The 22,737-nt window shown below is 41.2% G+C and overlaps 1 protein-coding gene across 19 annotated transcripts in view; it reads right to left on the bottom strand.

Moving 5' to 3' along the window:
- Positions 1–22,737, bottom strand: part of C2CD5 (C2 calcium dependent domain containing 5) — a 97,570-nt gene that overhangs the window by 56,834 nt on the left and 17,999 nt on the right. For 7 of the 19 annotated variants that reach the window (XM_039347347.1, XM_039347353.1, XM_039347348.1 and 4 more), the window contains exons 6-10: positions 20,674–20,872; positions 17,074–17,225; positions 14,136–14,318; positions 11,025–11,110; positions 3,085–3,193 (exon numbers count right to left, since the gene is read on the bottom strand). In XM_039347347.1, coding sequence (XP_039203281.1) covers positions 3,085–3,193; positions 11,025–11,110; positions 14,136–14,318; positions 17,074–17,225; positions 20,674–20,872 — 729 coding nt within the window. Of the gene's footprint in view, positions 1–3,084; positions 3,194–8,580; positions 8,614–11,024; positions 11,111–14,135; positions 14,319–17,073; positions 17,226–18,176; positions 18,302–20,673; positions 20,873–22,737 lie in introns of those variants that run through there. The other 12 variants (XM_039347356.1, XM_039347358.1, XM_039347363.1 and 9 more) reach the window with 4 other exon arrangements.

Below are 22,737 nucleotides of genomic sequence, written 5' to 3'. Positions count from 1 at the left end.
GGAAACTGAAGAGAAGAAATGTCATTGGCTGAAGGAGAGTCTTAATTTTTGGTATTTTCACCTGAGGGGTGGGGGAAAGCAGAGAATGGGGAAAATTAAAAACCGACCTATCTTTTTTAAAAAAAATACAATTAAAATGGGTAGGCCAAAGTCTCTTTTTGATTCTTGTCAAAGATTCAGGTAGGACAAAAACATTTTACCAATAAAGGGGAATATTTGCAGCTCAGGGTTGAAACGAGGGGTCCTTGGTGCTCTCGGAGCTTGGTTGTTTTCTTGCAGATGTTTCATTATCCAAAATAAATAACATCATAAAACCGTTTTTCCCTTCCCCACAAATGGAGCTTGGCAAAATTTTAAGTAGTAACTATATTGACCTTGGCTGCTACACTTTGTAAAAAAAGCATTCAGCACAGCAATGGCCACAAAAATTAATAAGGAGAGGATTAATAGAAAAAAAAATGTTAGCTAGCTTATTGTCCCAGAGTGAATCTGTTATGGCAAACATGGCTGCTGCAGTCAAGATGTTGATATTAGCTATCCCTGACAGAGGTTCCTCTGCTAAAGATCATTCTTCTGACATTTTGTTAAAAAAATTCATTGCATTCAATGTAATCTTCCACTAAAGCAGACAAAGTAATTACAGAAGCATTCAATTCAGATGATCAAAGATATCCTAAGGCAGAGGTCCCCAACCTTTTGGGCACCAGGGACCGGTTACGTGGAGAGAGGTTTTTCCGTGGACTGGAGGGGGCGTGGTTTTGTGAGTTGCCCATACCCTGTGGATGGGGCTTTCCTTGCTTGTGCGGACCGGTTGCTGGCATGCCGTGGCCCAGTACTGGTCCACGGACCGGGGGTTGGGGACAAGGACAATACACAAGCGGGTAAATTTGCTGGCTGTTTTTGTTCCTAATGGAGACTTCCATTCACATCAGTATCTGCTCAAAAGGAAGTTGGGAAGGGACCGGAGTGAATTATAGGAAAAGACTAGACAAGATTATAGGAAAAGACTAGACAAGATTACAAGCTGGAATCAGCCTTCAGGGAATCTTCTGGATAACTTGGTACATTCCTAAGAAAATTTTCTCAAAACTTCTTGGAGAAAAAAAAATGTGTCTCCTATCAAAACATTTATTTGTTCAGCCGTACCACAACAAAAAGGCAAGCAAATTCCAATTAACTTCCATTCTAATCAATTATCAGAGTTTATTTTTATTGGCAAGAAGGACCCTGTTATATGAATAGAATTATTAATTATTTATTCATTTATTTAGAAATCTGGCCATCTAATTAAAAAGACTGGATAGGCAGGGGAAGGGCAAGAATCTAACCCAGTCTCTTATAGACCCTGGACCAGTTAACTACAGAACAAAAACCTGTAATAGAACATTATTTGGAGAGCTTTGTGCTCCTAATAAAGTTTGCAGCATTCACATTTGCTGCTTCTAGTTATTGCTCAGAGATATAATCCATTCGGACTAGCTCGTTCTGATCAAAGACTGAAGATCTTTAATATTTTTTTTTTAATTTCATCAATTTGTCTACCATTTAGGCTGCTCTAATTGGCTAAAAGATCAAACAAAATAAGCAAAGCTGGATGGGGTCTTTAATGCTATCTTAGGAAAAATGTCTCTGTGCCAGAGTCATGTTGTTGCTTGAGCTCCTGGATGGCTGGGGAATTCTGGGAGTTGAAGTCCATACGTCTTGAAATTGCCATGTTTGGAGAGCCCAGCTTAAATCCATGCTAGGCCAAGCACGTAGAATGTTTTTTTCAAGGGGACAAATCTAAACAATCATTTTCTAGTAGTTCCTGCACTAATTGTATAATTCCCAGACTAATCCTGAGTCATTAAGACTCCACCAAGACCAATGCACATTCTGTTCCATGGGAAAAGGTACTAGACTGGAAAACATGGTTATAATCAGAATGAAAATGAAAAGACCAGCCTTACAAGAAAGAAGATCTTTGTTTGAAATGCATTCTCTAGCCCAGTGGTTCTCAACTTTTTTAATGCCGCGACCCCCAACCAGTCGTAAGTCAAGGACTACTCAACCGGTTGTAAGTTGAGGACTACTCAACTGGTACAGCACCGTTTGCAGAATGGGACTTTTGGCGGGCTCAGCAGGGCAGAGACAGCCTGGACAATTCCTATTGGCTTTTGAAAGCCAATAGAATTAGACTCTATTCAAGAGAGTCTATTCTATTGGCTTTCAAAAGCCAGTAGAATAAAAGGGAGTGGCACAGCTAAGGAAAAGGGGGGGGAAAATGGCGGACTGCGTTGTTTGGCGACCCCCGTGAAATGGTCGTTTGACCCCAAATGGGGTCCCGACCCACAGGTTGAGAACCACTGCTCTAGCCTTAGTAGAACAGATTGGGCACTAGGAATCAACCTTCTTTAGCAAACTTAAAGGCAATTGGACTTTCTTTGTTTTTTTCCCTTAAAAAAAAAATCTTGGATGAGAAGCGAAATATTTTTAAGGGGGGAAAAAACCCCAAGAAAGTCCAGTTGCCTTTTGGAAAAGCACCTTTGGGACAACCATGACCTGGATGATTGAGAATCTCCACTGACATCCTTAGTTTTCTATAATAATTTCCTTATCAGTTGGAGGAAGCCATTTCCTCTTTCCAAAATGTAATTCTGATTGAGTTAAAACGGATCTTTTGAAGACACTTTATGTAATTTTAAGAACCTTATCTAAATCATCATCATTCGCGTCAGTTGGCGTTCTTCAGCGTCAAAACTTATAGATTTAAAAAAAGAGATAGTACAGAAGACTTAATAAGTTTGCACTTATTTATTCAAAGTCTTACTCGGCATTTAAATTTCAGATTCTGGAAACAAAATGAGAGCAATTATTTCTAGAGTGTGAGTTATATAGCTCAATGGCACACACACATACACACACAAAAAAAAAAAACCCAACCACAACACATTACAAGGAAGCTGTCTGAAATATTTGCTAAACACTCTGTATGCTTAACCATTAAACATTATCCAAATTCTTACCTCCAGCAGATGATAAACATAAATGCACAACGAGACAAGGTCAGACCGAAATGTAAACAGATTTAGGCTTATAACGTACCTGGATTGTGGATACGATCCAAGAGCTTCACAGAGCGGGCGCTGACGACCCCACCTACGTGGAGAAGGAAGCCTGGAGGAAACGTCGTCAAAGTGAAAAAAGGGAATTCCTGTGACAATCAGAAGAACAAAACAGCCGTTGAATGGCTCACCAACTCAACATGCATGGATTTCATGAAATACAAATGAAAGGAAACAACTGGGAAAAAGGCTGCCTTCAAATATACACCAGGAGCAGGCAACCTCTTCAAGTCAACAGACACAGGTAAGAGTTTTGGGAAAGTCACACGGACTCTTTTGCAGGATGGCTGCGTGGACACCAAGGCTCACTTCCCCCTAGGGTGCATTCTACCACTTAGGAGATGTTCACATCATCCAACAAAACACTGGGCTGTAGCCACACACACGGACACACACACACCATTTTACTTTCTAAAAATGTCTCTGGGGAGTTCCATGTGCAAATGATGCCGATGCTAAACAATGACATTGTAGCATGTTGCTCTTCAAAAAAAAAAACCCCCAGAAATCGCGGAGATAGAAAAGGAGGTGCCGTGTGTATGCTGGTGTCCACGATCATGATGTTGCCTCTCCCTGGTTTACATTATGCATTAAGCAAGCAAAATGTACGCCATCCAGTTTGCTTGGGGCAGCAGACATCTCAAAAGCCAATAAAATGCTACTTTCCCCCCAGGTAATCCGGCTGCTAGACAAAACTGTTAACCATATGCTGTGACACCATAGAAAGCTGGAGTCAGATTTTTATGGCGAGGGCCTTAAAAGGGGAACACATTTTAAAGAGCTCTATATTGTGGCACCCCACCTGTTTTTATTTTGAAATTTTATGTACTAATCTCATTTACTGCTTCTTCTCCGTATTACAAGTTATAATGCTGTGTACACTTACTTGGGAGAAAATTGCAGTAGCGATTTATTTTTAATTAAGGATTCATACAACATGGCTGTTGAAATCTAATGCTTCAACTCTAAAGGACCCTGGAAGAAACAGATTATCTAGACTAGGGGTCCCCAACCCCCAGTCCGTAGATCAGCACCGGGCCGCGGCATGCCAGAAACTGGTCTGTACCAACAAGTGAAGCCCCATCTACAGGATGCAGGTGAAACCACACCTCTTCTGGTCCACGGAAAAATGCTTCCCCGTGAAACCGGTCCCTGGTGCTCAAAAGGTTGGAGGCCACTGATCTAGACCAATTTCTGTTGGATTTCAGGCCAATATGCAGTTATGGAGACCACACTGGTCTTGCTAGTTGATAATCTGCAGTGGAGCTAGGATGGGGGGTACAATCACCTTAGCGCTCCTTGATCTCTTGGCAGCTTTCGGTATCACCAACTACTGCATTCTCTTAGGTAGCTTCAGGGATTGGAAATGGAAGGCACTACTCTGCATTGGCTCTGTGTCTAGTTTCAATCCTGACACATCACACTTATAATCTGTTACTTGTGGAGTGTCCCAGGATTCAACTCTCTTTCCCTTTTTCACATTCACATGAATCCACTAGGTGAGACCATCCATCACTTTGGAGTCAAATATCATCAATATGCTAATGATCCCCAGTTATATCTCTTGGCTCTGGGCTGATTAAGAGATGCTGTTGAAGATCAGATCCAATTTGCAGGTCTAGCTCAATCTGTCAACGCTGTGACAAACCAAACTGAAGCCATTTTCATTTTGTCTCATTGCCACATATTAGTTTAGAGGCTTTAGCTGAAAGAGGAGGGAGGGGGGAAAGTTGTAGTTTTCAGTTAGCCAAAACAATTCATGTGTGTGAGAACCAAGGTCATTGCTGATAACATTTTGGCGGGTTGGAGAGCTAGGAGGAGAGCCCCATTTTGTAACAATTGGTGAATGTGATTGATGACAGCTAATTGAGGTGGGAATTGCAACTTGCAACTTTGTAACCAGAGAGAGGGGATTTTAGTCTTGGGTTCACCTTTGTACTTGCCGATATCTTATTTCCTAAAATAAAATGTTCTTTAAGGAAGAAATCCTTGGCTTGAAGTTCTTTTCAACGGTTTGCTCTGTCAGAACCATGTTTGACCTCACCTCCCCCTTTTCTGTGATACTCCATCTTTATTCTTTAATGGGGTGCACGTTGACGTGAGGGTCTTTCTGAACACACAGCTCCTGCTTGAAGCCTTTGTACAGGTACATCAAGGTGTGGCAATGGTGCCTGTTCCTGGATTAGGAGGTCCTTTGAATAGTCACACATGCTTTGGTCACCTCTCGATTGGACTATTATAATGCATGCTACTTGGAGCTGTTCTGGAACACCACTCAGAAAATACAACTGGTCCACAGCTGCATAGGCAGTGATGGCTATGTTGTGGAACATATATATGTCCCCCTCTGCTTTGTGAGCTGCACTGACTGCCAGTTGACTCCTGGATGCAATTCTTATCACCCATAAAGCTCTTCATGGCATAGGCCTGGCTATTAGAGGGACTGCTTCTGTCCATTCAGTGCAGGCACAGATCTTGTAGTGCAGGGGTTCCGAACCCCTGGTCCATGGACTGGTACTGGGCCGCGGCACACCAGCAACAGGGCCGCACAAACAAGCAAAATCCCATCCGTGGGATTCAGGCAGTACACAAAACCACACATTCTCCGGTCCATAGAAAAACCTTTCTCCACGGAACTGGTCCCTGGTGCTCAAAAGGTTGGGGACCTCTGTTGTAGTGCCTCTCACGGGATCCAGAAAGCGCAACTTCTTGGGAGATCACTCCTGCTCTGTGGAATGATACCTTTGCAGTGATCTTTATGGTTCCTGCCCTATTGACTTTCTACAAATAATAAAAGACGTGATTGTTCTCCCAGGCCTTGGGCGTACATGGCAGTTGAGTCCCTATGGTAGTGATGGTGAACCTTTTAGAGACCGAGTGCCCAAACTGCAACCCAAAACCCACTTATGTGTCGGATGCCGGGCGGGCATGGCCCTTTAGGTGGGTGTGGCCCATTGGGCGGGTGTGGCCAATTGGGTGGGCATGGCTGTGGTGGTAACGGCAGACTGCGTGGGACTAAAAAGTTCAATCAATCAATTCCAACTTTGCGAGATTTTTTTCCCACGGGAAGTTGAAATTGATTGATTGAACCTTTTTTTTTTGCACACAGCGGCAGAGGCCTAAAGCGAAATAGTTTTATAAAACCCAGCTGAAGGCCTAGGACTGGGGCGACAGCGCGCGTGCCCACAGAGAGGGCTCTGCGTGCCACCTGTGGCACATGTGCCATAGGTTCTCGCCACCACGGCCCTATGGTGTCTTTTGGTCTTGACTTCCAGTAACCTGCATACTTTCATTTTGATATTTCTGTTATCTTTTACATTTTGAAAAAAAATTAATTGTAAGCTGGACATGGATGCTGTGAAATTGAGTGACCTCACCCAAATTCAAAACTAACAGCAACTTAACCTTGATTTAGAAACACTTGCTTCCTAGAGACAGTATAAAAGGAACCTATATAACAACTGGAAATATATATTTGGATGTAAGTTTTAATATGAAACACAGCTAGAGGAACTTCAGCATTATTTTAGAATCCACTGGGTAACGTTTGGAAGCAGAGGAATAAGCATCTGATTCTGGCAATGGCTATTACTGGATTAATGAAAAATCTCTGATGGTATTAGGAAAACTGCGAGTGGCATGGTGGCCTAGTGATAAACACGCTCGCCTCCCACTCGGAAGGTTGAGAGTTCAATCCTAGGGCGCAACATAAAAATATCTGCTGAGAATTCGGCATGGTGTCGGGAAGGATCCGGCCAGTAAATGCCCAACTCCATCCAGTCACCCCAACTCTACTCCAAATTAAGGGATTACAGGATCATTAAAAAAAGGAGTAGCATTAGAAAAACTGCTGCTTTAAAGCACTAAATCGATAATGTAATAATTTCTCTTTTATTGGCACTAATCTAATTTGCTCATAGATAAGGATTCTGTATTTTTTTTTTAAAAAAAATATGCAATTCAGATAAAAGGAATTTCACCATAATGGGTGGAAACTGATCAAGGAGAGAAGCAACCTAGAACTACGGAGAAACTTCCTGACAGTGAGAACAATTAATCAGTGGAACAACCTGCCTCCAGAAGCGGTGAATGCTCCAACACTGGAAGTTTTTAAGCAGAGACTGGACAGCCATTTGTCCGAAATGGTGTAGGGTTTCCTGCCTGAGCAGGGGGTTGGACTAGATGACCTCCAAGGTCCCTTCCAACTTTACTATTATTACTATTACTATTACTATAACTGATATGCGTGCCTACGTGGTTCTTGTGGAAGAGAACTTTAAACAGGGTATAGTCTGTCTGTCTGGCATAGACTATTTAGCTAGCTAGTGAATCGGAAATATATAGAATATTCACGGGGAAAAGATGGAATTCCATCAAGGTTGAGAAACACTGTATTAGACCAGTGTTTCCCAAACTTGACAATTTTAAGGCATGAGGACTTCAACTCCCAGAATTCCACAGCCAGCAATGCTGGCTGTGGAATTCTGGGAGTTGAAGTCCACATGCCTTAAAATTGTCAAGTTTGGGAAACACTGTATTAGACCAAGAAGATTAAAAATATTTTTATGTGAAGAACGTACCTAATGAAAAGCATCAAATGAATTATTTCTCTGCTTTAATATCTTAATTCAAGATATTCTCGTCCAATTTTTGTGAAACTCTATCGTAGTGTACAAAATATGCACATAAGCAGTAGTAAAGTTTACAAATACCTAGTAGCACCTGTGGAGTTTCTTTAGGATACAATGGTTAAATAATGTTATATTTCCGGATAGCTATTATACTATTAGTATTTCCCGTGGAGGACCATTTAGTCACTATTGGACATGTTGCACTATAAATGCCAAAAAGGACTTGATTTGATAGGGGGGAAAGCAGAAGCAAATAAAAAATCATATTTCCAATATGAAGCTAATCTGAACATGCATCATGCATATTCTCTATGCATGTCATTTGTGAAGAAGCTTTTAATACATCATGTTCAAGGCAAAATCGTTTAAAGATCTTATAAAATTGTATGACTGTGACTTACAAAAAAAATGTACATTTAACTACTGCGACTGCAAAGTCAACATTTGTAAAGAATGAAAACATTTACTGCATATCAACTAAAAGACTAAACCCATTATCCACAAAATATATAAATAGTTAGGATAAGCAGCTAAGTCAACGAAGTCAACACATTTTTTCCGTTGTTAGCATTCAAATTAAATATTACAAAATCAAATCAATAAAAAATGATATGTTACATGAAATGTACAGTCATGCCGAACTCAAAGGAGCAACTGGACTATTTAAAAGTTCCGGACAGCTTTCTCATTTTTCTGCCTAGGAACAATTCCAAAAGGAATGTGGAGAAAATAATAATTGGCTCCAAATTCCTCAAATAAAAGCTCTGAGGTAGAAAAACGCGTCTCAAAATAAATATGAACACAAAGAGAAAGAGGTGAAGTGTCACACAACAATTGGAACATACCCGCCTTCTACAGAATTTATGAGGCGATCCTCCCTTAGCAATAGGTAACACAAAAACGGGGAGAAAATTATCCACTGATATAATGCTACTGCTATTCATTTCGAATTAATCCACATTTTAATGGGACATGACATAAAAACATGTTCGGCAGAACCCTCTTCACTCAAGTAAAATTTCACTGCTACAAGTGACTTGAAATTCACCCAGTGAAAGTGAGGTCCTTATTCACAATGTGGTTTTCAGCTCTAATCATCAGAATTAAACATTTAAAGATATAAAATTAAAGTGTGCATGTAGGATACGAGGAAGGTAGCTTGTGTGTTTAGATTACTATTCCTCACGTAAAGGAGAATTATTATTTTTGCTTCAGCTCAAAGTTGACTAAAATAGGAATTATGAGAAAGATAGGCTGATGAGAAAAAAAATGCATATATTTATACTTTCAAGTTTATAGAAACATGGAAGCAGATGGCAGAAAACGACCTAGTGGTCCATCTAGTCTGCCTTTTGAGGGGTTTTTTATTTTTATTTTTTAATTTTGGTTAGATGATAGATATTGGTTTATCCCAGGGGTAGGCAACCTCGGCTCTTTTATGACTCATGGACTTCAACTCCCAGAATTCCTGAGTCAGCTATGCTGAGTCAGCTATGCTGACTCAGGAATTCTGGGAGTTGAAGTCCATGAGTCATAAAAGAGCCGAGGTTGCCTACCCCTGGTTTATCCTAAGCATGTTTAAACTCAGTTTAAACTGATGATTGACCCACTATTTCCACAGGAAGCTGGTTCCTAGCATCTACTACTCTTTCTGTAAAATAATACTTTCCAACATTACATTTGAACTTCCCTCTGTCAGTTTCAGGCTATGCCCCTGGATCCTTGATTTTTGCTTAATATTGAAAATACTTATTCATACCCTTAATATATTGAAAGGTTTCAATCATGTCCCTCCTTTCCCTTCTGTCCTCCAGGCTGTGCATATTCAGTGCATCCAATCTCTCCTGATATGTTCTGTCCATCAGACCCTAACCCTAACCCTTCCACCACTCTTATTGGCCGTCTCTGGACTCGCTGAGTCTTATCAATATCTTTTTTTAAGTGAGAACTGGACACAGTATTCCAAATGGGGTCTGACCTCATCCCGTTCATGTCGGAGGAACCATTTAAGGTGCTTCCCGGTTGAAAGGATATCACTGTTGCCTGGGTTACACCCGTGGGGGCTCCTTTCATGACTCCGTCAAGGAGCTGGAGCGAGTGATGGGAGCTCACCCTGCCCCGCAGTAGCACTCAGGTCTCAAACGTGGGCTTGCTAACCTCCAACCCAGTCCTAACCATTTGAGCCATCACACTCTATATAGGGTCTGACTAAAGCCCTATATCAGTGACGGCAAACTTTTTAGAGATCGAGTGCCCAAAAACCGTCTCGCCCCTGCCTCTCCTGCCCGCAGGGCCACCCACCACCTCCACGGCCCACCACAGCAGATCACCCAAGTGGCCCAGCAACATCATGGCAGCCACGCCTTCTTTCCACACCCCACAGCATCATCTGTAAGCGATGAGGCGCGAGGGTGGAGTCTTGTCCCTACTACCCGGCTGCCATGTCCTTGGCTACCCTGCTCTGCGCAGGCTGCACCCGGGGCCATTCTCCTCCAAGGGGGCTGCTGGTGAGGGGGGCATGGGGGGTGGTGGGGCTGTGGTGATGGCGTGCGTGGCCACAGAGAGGGCTCTGAGTGCCGCCTCTGGCACCCGTGCCATAGTTCGCCACCACTGCCCTATATAGTGGGATTAAGACCTCCTTTTTCTTGCTGGTGATCCCTCTAGTGATGCATCCCAGAATTTTGTTTGCCTCTGCAGCTGCCTGGCCACACCATTTACTCATTTTGCAATCATCTACTATAAATCCTTTTCTTCTGCTGTTTTGTCTAATGCTGAACTTCCAGTATTGTCTCCTGCCAGAAGATTCCTTTTTTCTAAGTGCACAATTTTACATTTAGAAACATTGAACGGCTGTTACCATATATATATTTTTTTTACCAATTTTCCAACGAAGCCAAATCGTTTTCCATGTTACGAATAGCCCCAGGAGGGTCAGCTTGATTACACACCTTTATGTCATCCACAAAAAGACCAATTAAAACCTTATGACCTTCGTGAAAATCTTCACGATGTAAATCTCTTCTTTATAGGCATATGCATTTAATTCCTCTGTCCAAATAAAGATGGCAGCCTATATAATTCACAATTGCAGCAGAAAGATAATCATTTAATAACAAAGGAAACAGTATGCTGTTTTCCTATACAGCAGTAGGAAAATACAGGAATGTTTCTAAGGTGATAACTCTAGGCTGAAATCCTACACAGATTTTCTGAGAAGTTAATCCCATTGTTGGACATGAACTATGCTGGCATACATCAAATATATAACAGGATTTAATGAATTTCTTACCCTTTGCTCCAGAGCTGACTGAGTTTGTTGTCTTAACAGAGCTTTTAAAGGCCCCCCTTCTTTTCCAGCACTACCACTTCCCATTCCTAAAGAACATTAGCACGTAAGTCAAAGTGAAATCAAACAATTAACAGACATTACATCAAAGTCATATTAAAAATATGGCACATGTTTGATGACTAGCAAATGTAGACAACCCTGTGAAAGTCTAACCTGAGATGGTCAAAAAGTCAAATTTGTGTATCAATTAATTTATGAAAAGATATATGTAGTAGGAAAAAGATAAGCCTCATTTAACAGGCTATAATTTTTAACTGTAATTAGTGTGCACATAGCCTATGATTTATGTGCAAAAGCTATTAATCATGATCATGCTAGATGTAAACTTTAGTAAGCCATTGGCTAAAGATTATGCCCCTCAGCACTATTTGAACTTTTAAAAAACCCAAACAGAATTCAGAAGTTAAATATTTCAGAGCATTTAAAGATGGCATTACTAGACTGCAGTCTGAGATATATAGGTTTTCACATGATTATATGCCATCAAGTCTTTTTTGACTTCTAGCAACATTTTGACATAGCAAGGGACTAAAACTTGGTACTCTATGATAATTTAAGGAGCCCACACAGCTATTAGAAAAAAAGTGTAATCATATAAAGGAAAATAATGTATTTTCAAGGCCAAAATGATGAGCATTTCACATCAGTGTTTAGAGAGTAATTCCATTAAATTTATTTAGAAAAGGTTGTATCTAAGTCATAAAGATATAATTTAAATTCAAAGTTCCAAGTATTAGTCTTTGGTATCTCCAATTGCCATAAACACCAAACACCCAGTGATAATCAGCCTTGATAATACTGAGCTAAATGGATTCCTGATCAGACTCAATGTCTACAATTACAACTAATAAGGAGAGAATTCTAATTTCTCTTAACAAACCATCAGCAAACTAATTAATAGGGAGATACCTTAGTATGTTGGTTAAGTCCAGGGGCACAATTTTATATGCTTACATGAACCAGAATGAAAGCTAATTTTAAACTGGGGGGGGGGGGAGAGGTGGCTTAAAAATTCTCATTTCTCTGGATAAAAACAACAAAACTCCAGGATTGGACATTCTGTTAAAACTATTCATCCTGCAGCTTGTGTGAAAAAAGGAAAAATATGGACAAACACAGTAAGAACGTAAATGGATACTAATTTACACCATCTAAGATTGCTTGATAGATAGGCTCTTAAACAAATCTGCTCGATTGCACGATTAAATTTATGTTTACAGATCCCTGGTCACGCCTGTCCTATTAAAACCTCCATTTTTAGCTGTTTTTGGATAAGGAAACAAATATTAGCATCCATATAGTCCCATTCTGCATGGTGCAGGCAATCACATTGTCCTTTCTTTTTCTTTCCGCAGTCAAATCTGCCTGACAAGGGGACTATACGATACTAAGAGCAGAGACAGAAATGGAATGAAGGCTGTTGTAGAAATGAAACGTACTTCATGGGCAGGAAGAGAACAACCCAAACTCTGTTGCCCCACAGCATCAACCAAGTTCACATTCGCTGAAACAGCCTTGTGAAAGGACAGGCAAAACTGACATTTATACCGTGAACATTTAGAAGGGCATTTAAATTGCAGATACAAAAAAAAAAAAAAAAAAGCAAGACTGATGGCCACATGATGGTCCACAGAGTAATATGAATGACTTGAAGAAGACGAAGGAGAAAAAGAAGAATGTTCCTCCCATTCGAAACAGAGGAGCATTGAAACATGGCCAAAAATGGGACGGTTACACAGGTAGTCCTCGGCTTACAAGCATTCGTTTAGTGACTGTTCGAAGTTACCGCAGCACTGGGAAAAAAGGGACTTCTGGCCATTTTGCAACTTAAAACCGGTGGAGCAGCACCCCTATGGTCAGGTGATCAAAATGTTGATGCTTGGCAACCGGTTCGTATTTACATTGACTTCATTTATCCTGGACATGTATGTCACATGTGATCACCATTTGTGACCTTCTCACGAACAAAGCCAATGGGGAAGCCAGATTCACTTAACAATTATGTTTCTAACTCAGGGGTAGGCAGCCTTGGCTCTTTTATGACTCGTGGACTTCAACTCCCAGAATTCCTGAGCCAGCCATGCTGAGGAGAAATGAAGAGGTTTCCAAGCTGAGCCATGCTGGCTCAGGAATTCTGGGAGTTGAAGTCCACGAGTCATAAAAGAGCCGAGGTTGCCTACCCCCAGGCTAGGAGGCTCACCGCTTAGAACAGGAGGACTTAGGCTAGGGTTAGGCAACCTTGGCTCTTTTATGACTCGTGGACTTCAACTTCCAGAATTCCTGAGCCAGCCATGCTGAGGAGAAATGAAGAGGTTTCCAAGCTGAGCCATGCTGGCTCAGGAATTCTGGGAGTTGAAGTCCACGAGTCATAAAAGAGCCGAGGTTGCCTACCCCTGGCCTAACTTAACAATTGCAGCGATTCCCTTAGCAACGGTGCCGAGAAAGATTGTGCAATAGGGGAAAAAATTCACTTAAAAACCGTCTTGCTTAGCCACGGAAATTTTGGTCTCCACTGTGCTCGTAAGGTGAGGACTGCCTGTACCACAATTCTTTTTTTTTTTTTAAGGAATAAAGACCAATTATCTATCTCATAAAGTTTTGGGAGGGGAAAAGAATGTTTAAAAAGGCATGATAAAAATGATTTTAAAAAAATCCAATAGTGATAAAGTTTGGGGGGGGGCAGGGGAAAGGGAATGGGAAAACCAATCCTGGCAGAGTAATTACATCAACGTCATGTAGCCAGCAGTTTTGGGATTTTAAAACGGGCCTAGGCCAGGGGTAGGCCACCTTGGCTCTTTTATGACTGGTGGACTTCAACTCCCAGAATTCCTGAGCCAGCCGTGCTGAGGGGAAAGGGAGAGGTTTCCGTGCTTAGCCATGCTGGCTCAGGAATTCTGGGAGTTGAAGTCCACGAGTCATAAAAGAGCCAAGGTGGCCTACCCCTGGGCTAGGGAGGAAAAAAAAAAGAAAAGAAAAGAAATCATAAGAAGCTTTCAGACTGTGCTTGGTGCCACGACCCAAACCATCAAGGCGATTGATGAGTAATCCTACCGGAAGCAGCCAGAAGTAGCTCTTCAGTGAAAGAAATACTTTTCCTGAGAACTGGGCTAGGGTGAAGAGGGTTAGAGCTAGATTCGGAGCAGAGAAGACGGGGCTTTGTAAGTGGTGGGGAACGACAAGATAAGGTTGGGGAACTGGGAAGCAGGCAAATCTTGGGTCCCCACAGGGGAAGTGCTGCGGAGAAAAGCAGTAAAGAGATGGTAGATTTCAGAAAATGACAAAAAAGAAAGAAAAGAAAAAGAAATCAAGCAGAAAAGAAAGAGCAAAATGACTCAAGCAAAACCAGGTTTGTAAAAAAAAAAAAAAGAGAGAGAAAGAGAGAGAGAGAGAGAACAAACAACGAGCAGCATTATGAACCGTTACAGATTTACAATTCACAGGATGACGAAATGCAGCACAATGAAGGGGCACATTCAACAAGACAACTTCATCTATTGTTTCTCCATTTTTAAAGTCGTGAAAGTGTGCTTTAATTTTTTTTTATTTTTTATTTTTTTTAAAAGCTTGTAAAAACCCCACCGAATGGGTTTTACAGGAGAGGAATACCCATACGTTACAGAGGGGAGATGAATGGTGCGGAAATTTGATAAACAACAAATAAATAAACAAATTTCCCCTTTTCAGAACGATTTTGCACTTTTTCTGATGGAAATGGGAGCAGCTCGCTTTGAAAGCCTTCAGTTTTAAAAGATACGTTGCATTTTACTTTTTATTTGAAAATAAAAGAGATAAAATCACCTTGTTCCCTTCTTTTCACTTTCCTCCACACATATATGTATATATACTTTGGGTAAGCACCAAAATCTTCATTCAGAAAATAGTCAATCTCTGTATTAGATTGTTGATTTAGTAAATAAAGTACAAGTCTCGTTTTTCAGACTCCGAGCTTCCATAACTGAAAAACTTAACATAACACTCTAAAGCTAAATTTCCCATCTATTATATGCATTATTACAAGCAGTGAATCTGACTTATTTTAAAGCTCCTGAGGGCAGAACAAGTAGTAATGGGTGGAAGATAATTAAAGAGAGAACCAACCTAAAACTAAGGAGAAAATTCCTGACAGTTAGAACAATTAATCAGTGGAACAACTTGCCTCCAGATGTTGTGGGTGCTCCATCACTGGAGGCTTTCAAAAATGAACTGGACAGCCATTTATCCGGAATGGTATAGGGTCTCCTGCTTGAGTAGGGGGTTGGACTAGAAGATCTCCAAGGTCCTTTCCAACCCTATTAGTCTATGTTCTATACTAGACATAATTTACAGAGCTTTGGCATTTCCTATCTACTTCCAGGGATCCTTGGAAGTATTTCAAAATAGCACTCGAGATAATTTCAAATTCCTTTTTAATTTAACAGTGCAATATGAGGGTGTCACTTGCCTAAAGTTGTCTTGGGCTCATGGAATTATTTTCAGAGCTGTGGATTCAACAAACCTGAAGTAGACCATACTGGCCAGTGTTCTGATGCCAATTGTGGCTGTAAGTCAAGAACTACTGTATTATCCTTCCTAATCTTAAGAAAGCAAAAGCATAGGGGTTTTTTTTGCCCACCCAGGGATGTGCAGATTATGAATCGGGTTTACTTATATTCTGTTAAAGCCATTATGTTTCAGCATTATAAATGTGAGAAGCCATATTGTTAAAAATTCCTTGCCATGCTTCTCGATTGGAGAACAGACATACGCGCAGGGAATGGGAGGTTCACGTTTTTAGTGAACCCAAATCCCAGCTTAACAAGATGAACTATAAACAAACCTTGCTATTTCATCTGGCCTCTTCTCACAGCCACTGGTTTCTCATTTCAGAGTTGTCGTTAGAAGTGAGAAACAATAGTTTATTGTGGCTTTTTATTAAGTCTCAGTTTCGGTGCCACTCCTGGGAATTCTGGCTAATAGCTTGAGAATCACTGCGTTTTGTAGGCAGAGCGAAGCAGCCACATGAAAAGACAGAGGCTTTTCTGCTCCGTTCTGTTTCTGATATGATATGCATACACTCCACATATACAGGTAATCCTCTACTTACAACCGTTCGTTTGGTGACCGTTCAAAGTTTCAACAGCAAAAGTGCCTTATGTTTGTTTTTCACACTTACAACCGTTGCAGCCTCCCCATGGTCACATGATCAAAATTCAGACACTTGGCAACTCGCATTTATGACGGCTGCAGTGTTCCGGGGTCATGTGATCTCCTTTAGGTGACCTTCTGACAAGCGAAGTCAATGGGGCAATTCAGATTCACTTAACAACCGTGTTACTCACTTATCAACTGCAGTGCCTCACTTAACAAGCGTGGCAAGAAAGGTCGTAAAATGGGGCAAAACTCACTAAACCTCTATCTTGCCCAGCAATGGAAATTTGGGGTTCAATTGTGGTCGTATGTTGAGGACTCTCTGGGTTTGTCATATCTGAAGTTACGTTTTGACAATGGTAAAAAGTTAATGTGGAATTTCATTTTCTAAATCAAGATTTAGAAAACTGAAGATTGTTCTAACATGAAAGATATCTTATTGTCATCTTCAAAGCTGCTCAAGAGACAGTCAACCAGCCCTTATTCAGCGGATTGCAAAGACGTGCAGATACAAGAAAAGTTTTACACTGCTATACCTATTTGCACATTTTCAGAAAGACACTCCCAGACTATCTCCCAAATGTATCAGAGTTACTTTTAATCCCCATAATTTACAATATGATGTGGAGGAAATGAAAAGACAACTCCTTAGGATAATCTTAAGTGTATTGGCTTATATGTCAGCTTGCAGAAGATATCCAGATGCCACATCATTCGATAAACAATTCAAAGATTTATGCAAATAGCTACTAGATGCCCAAAACAGAGAAAGGCCGTGAGTGAAAAGCTAAAATAGAAACAACACAAATTCAGCAAAACAAATCACAAACAAATTAAAATAACGTGGGTGGAAGCACCTTACCCGTTTTGGGTGTCAAACTCAAATCGGTGTCAGAAGAGGAGGACTGTCGACTGTAGGACTTGGAAGGTGAAAAGGAATAGATTTGGTTTTTCAGAGGGGTGGAGGGTCCTGATGAATGAGGATTGGGGTTGGGATCTTCATTGAAAGGAATCCTGCCAGAAGGAAGGTGGAAACAGATTCAGTGATCCTACATCAAAGGACCGGGCTGATGATCCCAAAACCAGGATGTGGACAGGGAGGGGGGAGGGGACAGGGCCAATGATTCACTTCAGATGGGAAGCTGGATTACCGATGCCCACAGGCATCGGACAAGGTTGTTCACCGGGCAACGTCCTGGAGGCAAATGAGCATTATTGACCAGCAAAACAAAAACCACAGCTAAAAGCATAAAGCATTGAAAAGCGGGAAAGTAAACGAGAACATAAAACCCATCAAAAACCATGGCTGCAAGAATACGGTATGTTTTTTTTGAACCGGATCGTTACAAAAGAAAACAAAGCGATGTTGCAGATTATATAATCTGTGCCCCGACGTACACACAAGACAAATATTTTATATATTTATATATATAAAGACGCATATATATTTCCAGGAAATTAAAAAAAAAATGTTTCCTTATCCGTTAGCACTTGCAGGTTGCCACAGCTAAAAACAAAGCGGAAAGAGGAGAATCGTACCCAGACGTTGGTACTCACAAGCGCTGCTACCTGTAGCAAGGCCTTACCTGTCGGTCCAGTTTAAGGCACAGAAACCTTTTTTTGAGAACATCGTGATCAAGCCTGAAGCCCGATCAAAATGTATATTTCTCCCCCTACTACGAGAGACACACCTGAGATGCAAACGTCGTTATTGGAAAGGGTGGGATGGGGGAAAGGAAAAAAAAAGAAAACAGGTATGCACAATAAAGCAAAAAAAGAGAGATCAGAAGATTATCCTTGAGGTTTCCTGTTTCCTCTGACTTAGCAGGTGAATACAAAGGACTTATCTGGAGGAGAAGAACTCTGAGGGATGCAGACACCTGCCTACATTGCCTGCCTGCCTGCCTGTCGTTGTGCCTGCCTGCCTGTCTCTCCCCAGCTTCTGAATCTGAGCAGTCCGCGTACCAGTGTAGATGAGAGTGGGAACAGACACAGAGAAGTTCTGAGTAAGCCGTGAGCCAGTAGCAGTGTGAATTGGACTGTTGTGAGTCGAACGACATCCATGGTTGGGAGGATGAGCCAGCAGAGACCTGAGAGAGAATTTGCAGCCGAGATCGAAGGAAAGGGGTGGAAAAAAATACATACAAAAAAAAAAAAAAATGGCAAAGTTACATTTTTTTAAAAAAAAAAATATTCTAGGGCAGTGTTTCTCAACCTTGACAATTTTAAGGGCATGTGGACTTCAACTCCCAGAATTCCACAGCCAGCAATGCTGGCTGTGGAATTCTGGGAGTTGAAGTCCACATGCCTTAAAATTGTCAAGGTTGAGAAACACTGTTCTAGGGTGTTCTAGTTTAGGGGTCCCCAACTTTGGCAACTTTAAGACCTGCGGGCTTCAAGTCCCAGAATTCCTCAGCCAGCCATGCTGGCTGGGGAATTCTGGGAGTTGAAGTCCGCAGGTCTTAAAGGTGCCAAGGTTGGGGACCCCTCTTCTAGTTACTGGAAGGTTGCAGTTGCGGTTTGCTTGTGGGTGAGGAGCAAACTCTAAAGCAGGGGTGTCCCACGTAAGGTCTGCGGGGATTCCCAATGTGGCCCATAGATTTACTAGCGAGAGCAAGAGTGCTTAGACTTATATACCGCTTCACAGTGCTTTACAGCCCTCTCTAAGCGGTTTACAGAGTCAGCCTATCGCCCCTCAACAATCTGGGTCTTCATTTTACCAACCTCGGAAGGATGGAAGGCTGAGTCAACTTCGAGCCCCATCAAGATCGAACTCCAGGTTGTGAGCAGAGTTAGCCCGCAATACTGCCTTGTAACTACTGCGCCCCCAGGGTTCAACCAAGTTCCACCAATTTCAATCAGGGGCTGAATGGGAAATTGGGAAGCTTCCTAAAAATTCAATCCACTGATGCAATGGCTCCAGCTTGCCAATTTAGTTAGCTTAACATAGAGATCTTCAAACTTGGCCCTTTTATGACTTCTGGACTTCAACTCCCAGAATTCCTCTGCCAGGCACGCTGGCTGAGGAATTCTGGGAGTTGAAGTCCACAAGTCATAAAAGGGCCAAGTTTAAAGACCCCTGGCTTAACACTTAAGCGTGCAATTAGTTAATTATCATCACATGGAGAAGACGAAGAAAGACATTATTAGATAATCACACATGACCTTCCTCTTCCTCCTCAATGCTTTATATCAAGAAGAGGAATTGGGGAGATTGATATTTAACAAAGTGAAACCTAATTGATTTTTTTTTTAAAATAGAAGATATACAGTTTTCCAGAATCTACACAGAGGAATGCAGTGCCCTTGTTGATTCATTTTGAGTTTTACACCCCTGCTCTAAAGAACTGAGACAAAGAAAATAGCTAAACATTACTTGGTTAACATATAATTATAATTCTGCTAAATGTTTAGCTGGAAAGCTAAAAAATAAGCCCCCAATAATTTTTGAAATCTGAATTCAAAGAAATGAACTAGACCAACTTAATTTTAAGCATGCAAAGGGAAAAGTGCTATTATAAAAAACAACAAGGTCATGGTATACTTTAAATAAAACTTAAAATAGAAGTCTCACACTTATCTGGGTGCCCACTTGGACCAAAAGAAAAAAAAAATAACTTAAAGAGAGGCATCTGCCAATATGTTAAATTACATAATTTGAACATTTCGGTAAGCATGACTGAGATAATCTCACTTTGCTTTGTAGCCATTATTTCCTGTTTAGATTTCAATAATAAAGGCCATATAATTGCAAGACATAAAGTAATATATTCTCACTGGCACTTAGCTTTCCCAAACAAAGTAGTTTCAGATTGGCACACTGCTATTTCTATTTCTCTGGCTCATTCTAAAAGTTGAACCCCATCAACTTCTGTAAAACTCAAGAGTTGGCCAATTGCCTACTGACTAAATGAAAGGGCAGCAAAACTTAATTTGTTCTAAATAAGAGAGAGGGAAGCATTGCAGACAGTTGTAAAAACCTGATAGCACTCAGTTATGACATACTGGCTTAGAATTACACTGAAGACTTCTTCCTCTTAGGTCCACGTAAAGCAATGGCATTCAGAATAAAAATAGCTCAAAACAGAGGTCCTGTGGGATTTTATTTTGCAAAATACATTGCAAAATGCAAACATCCCCCTGAAGCAATTTAATTTCAATTGCTCATTAAGAAGAGAAAGCACTCTGGAATGGAGAACAGGTTAATGTCATCCCCATCATGCTGTGCAACACTGCAGGAATTGTGTGTAGTTGAGGCATCTGATATACCACACTATTCCTACAACTTCTGGTCAAAGGGTTTGCTTTAATTACCCAGGTTTCTCAACACAAAACAGGTTGTCAACATAAAAGGGAAACAGGGATGTGTATATTCAATTAAAGCAGACCAACAAAAATAGGCAATGAGTTCGAAACAAACACACAAAAGAAACTTTCCAGGGAACATTTAATTCATACTTACTCCTTTATGTCCTTGGATGGGGAATTACATGCAGGTAAGAATACAGGTGTGTTACTTAATTTGTCCAAGGTACAGGCTGTCCCAATGGCTCGCACTACTAGGCCAGATTCTCCCTCCAGATCAAAACATTGCAAGTAGCCAACCACTGCATTTCCTCTCATTTCAAGTACCTTCAGGCCGATCTTCCTTTGCAGTTCCCCTGTCAAAGAAATACACATCGTTTAATGCAGAATTAATGTAAAATAATTTTGAACACTGATAAAACAAACTTCAATTTTCCCAATATGGTACTAAATTGTACTAGACTAGAAGTTAGGCGAGTTTAATGTAGTGGTTAAAGCCTAAAGCCCAGAGACTGGGAGTTCTAGTCCCGCCTTAGGCACGAAAGCTGGCTGGGTGACTTTGGGCCAATCACCAATAGACTGGGAGTTCTAGTCCCGCCTTAGGCACGAAAGCTGGCTGGATGACTTAGGGCCAATCACCAATAGACTGGGAGTTCTAGTCCCACCTTAGGCATAAAAGCTGGCTGGATGACTTTGGGACAATCACCAGGAGACTGGGAATTCTAGTCCCGCCTTAGGCACGAAAGCTGGCTGGATGACTTTGGGACAATCACCAGGAGACTGAGAGTCCTAGTCCCGTCTTAGACACGAAAGCCGGCTGAGTGACTTTGGGCCAGTTCTTTTCTCTCAGTCCAACCCATCTCACAGGGTTGTTATGGGAAAAATAGGAGCAGAAAAGAGTATTATGTATGTCCAATGCCTTGAGATAGTTATAAGTAATGAAGGCAGGATAAAAACCTAGTAAAATAAAAAAAAAATTAAGATACCAAAAAAAAAAAAACATTCCCTGAAGATAAGGAGTCTCAACCAGTGAAGTGACGTTTACTATTCACTGGAGGCCAAAATGCTTCACAAATCCTGCACTGAGCAGGAGATTGGTCTAGATCAGTGTTTCCCAAACTTGACAATTTTAAGGCATGAGGACTTCAACTCCCAGAATTCCACAGCCAGCGTTGCTGGCTGTGGAATTCTGGGAGTTGAAGTCCTCATGCCTTAAAATTGTCAAGTTTGGGAAACACTGGTCTAGATTAACTCTACTGTATGGACTCTCCCAGCTCTAGGATTCTAGGAAATTAAAAACAGTTTCTTCACACTTTTCTAACGAATTATAAAAACAGGGATTACTCAGCCTGTCAGCTTGCTACATTTCCGTTTTCCAAAGGTCAAAAGTTCCTTTAGTTTGGAAACTGCAGCAGCAGCAGCTGCAGAATGCAGTGGCCAAGCGGCAAAATGGGGCAGCAGCCATTTTACATATTTTACAGTGATGAAGCCACTGCATGGCTGGTAATTATTAAGCCAGATTCAAGCTTCTACTTTTGTCACAGATCAGGGGTCTTCAAACTTGGTCCTTTTATGACTTGTGGACTTCAACTCCCAGAATTCTTCCATCAGCGTGCCTGGCTGAGGAATTCTGGGAGTTGAAGTCCACAAGTCATAAAAGGGCCATGTTTGAAGACCCCTGTCTTAAATCTAACAAAATGGAGGCTGGCTGAGGAATTCTGGGCGTTGAAGTGCACAAGTCATAAAAGGGCCATGTTTGAAGACCCCTGTCATAGATGGTTCAAGGTATCTTCAGGCTACGAATACTGGTGATTTTCCCCCCCTTTGCCTTGACCAGGTCCCCTCCAGGATACTCACACAAGGGGTTTTTCCCAGCGGAAAGCACCTACTTTCAGGAAAGTTCTCACTACTTTCCAGAAGCATCTACTGTTACATATTTTTTTTAAGTACCTATTTGTCATCTTAAGTTCACCCAGGTCTTTTCTGTGGAAACACTATTTTTTTCCCCCTTTATGTATATGCTTTTGAGGGAAGTTAGCCCCCCCCAGAAGGAAATATTAAAAAGGAAAATATATTTTTCACCAAAAGGATTTTTTGAAAAGCAGAAACCAAACCTGGCCCCAAATTTCTTTGCCCCAAGCAAGAGCTAACCTCATAGAAATGCAGATATAAGACCATTAGGAAGGTTGGAGCCAGGGAACTCAAGACAAAGAAACTCTTA

The sequence above is a fragment of the Crotalus tigris genome, unplaced genomic scaffold (assembly GCF_016545835.1).
Source record: "Crotalus tigris isolate CLP2741 ecotype Arizona unplaced genomic scaffold, ASM1654583v1 scf7180000018068.1947079, whole genome shotgun sequence".
Lineage (NCBI taxonomy): Eukaryota > Metazoa > Chordata > Lepidosauria > Squamata > Viperidae > Crotalus > Crotalus tigris.
This window is presented reverse-complemented; position numbering and strand designations above follow the sequence as displayed.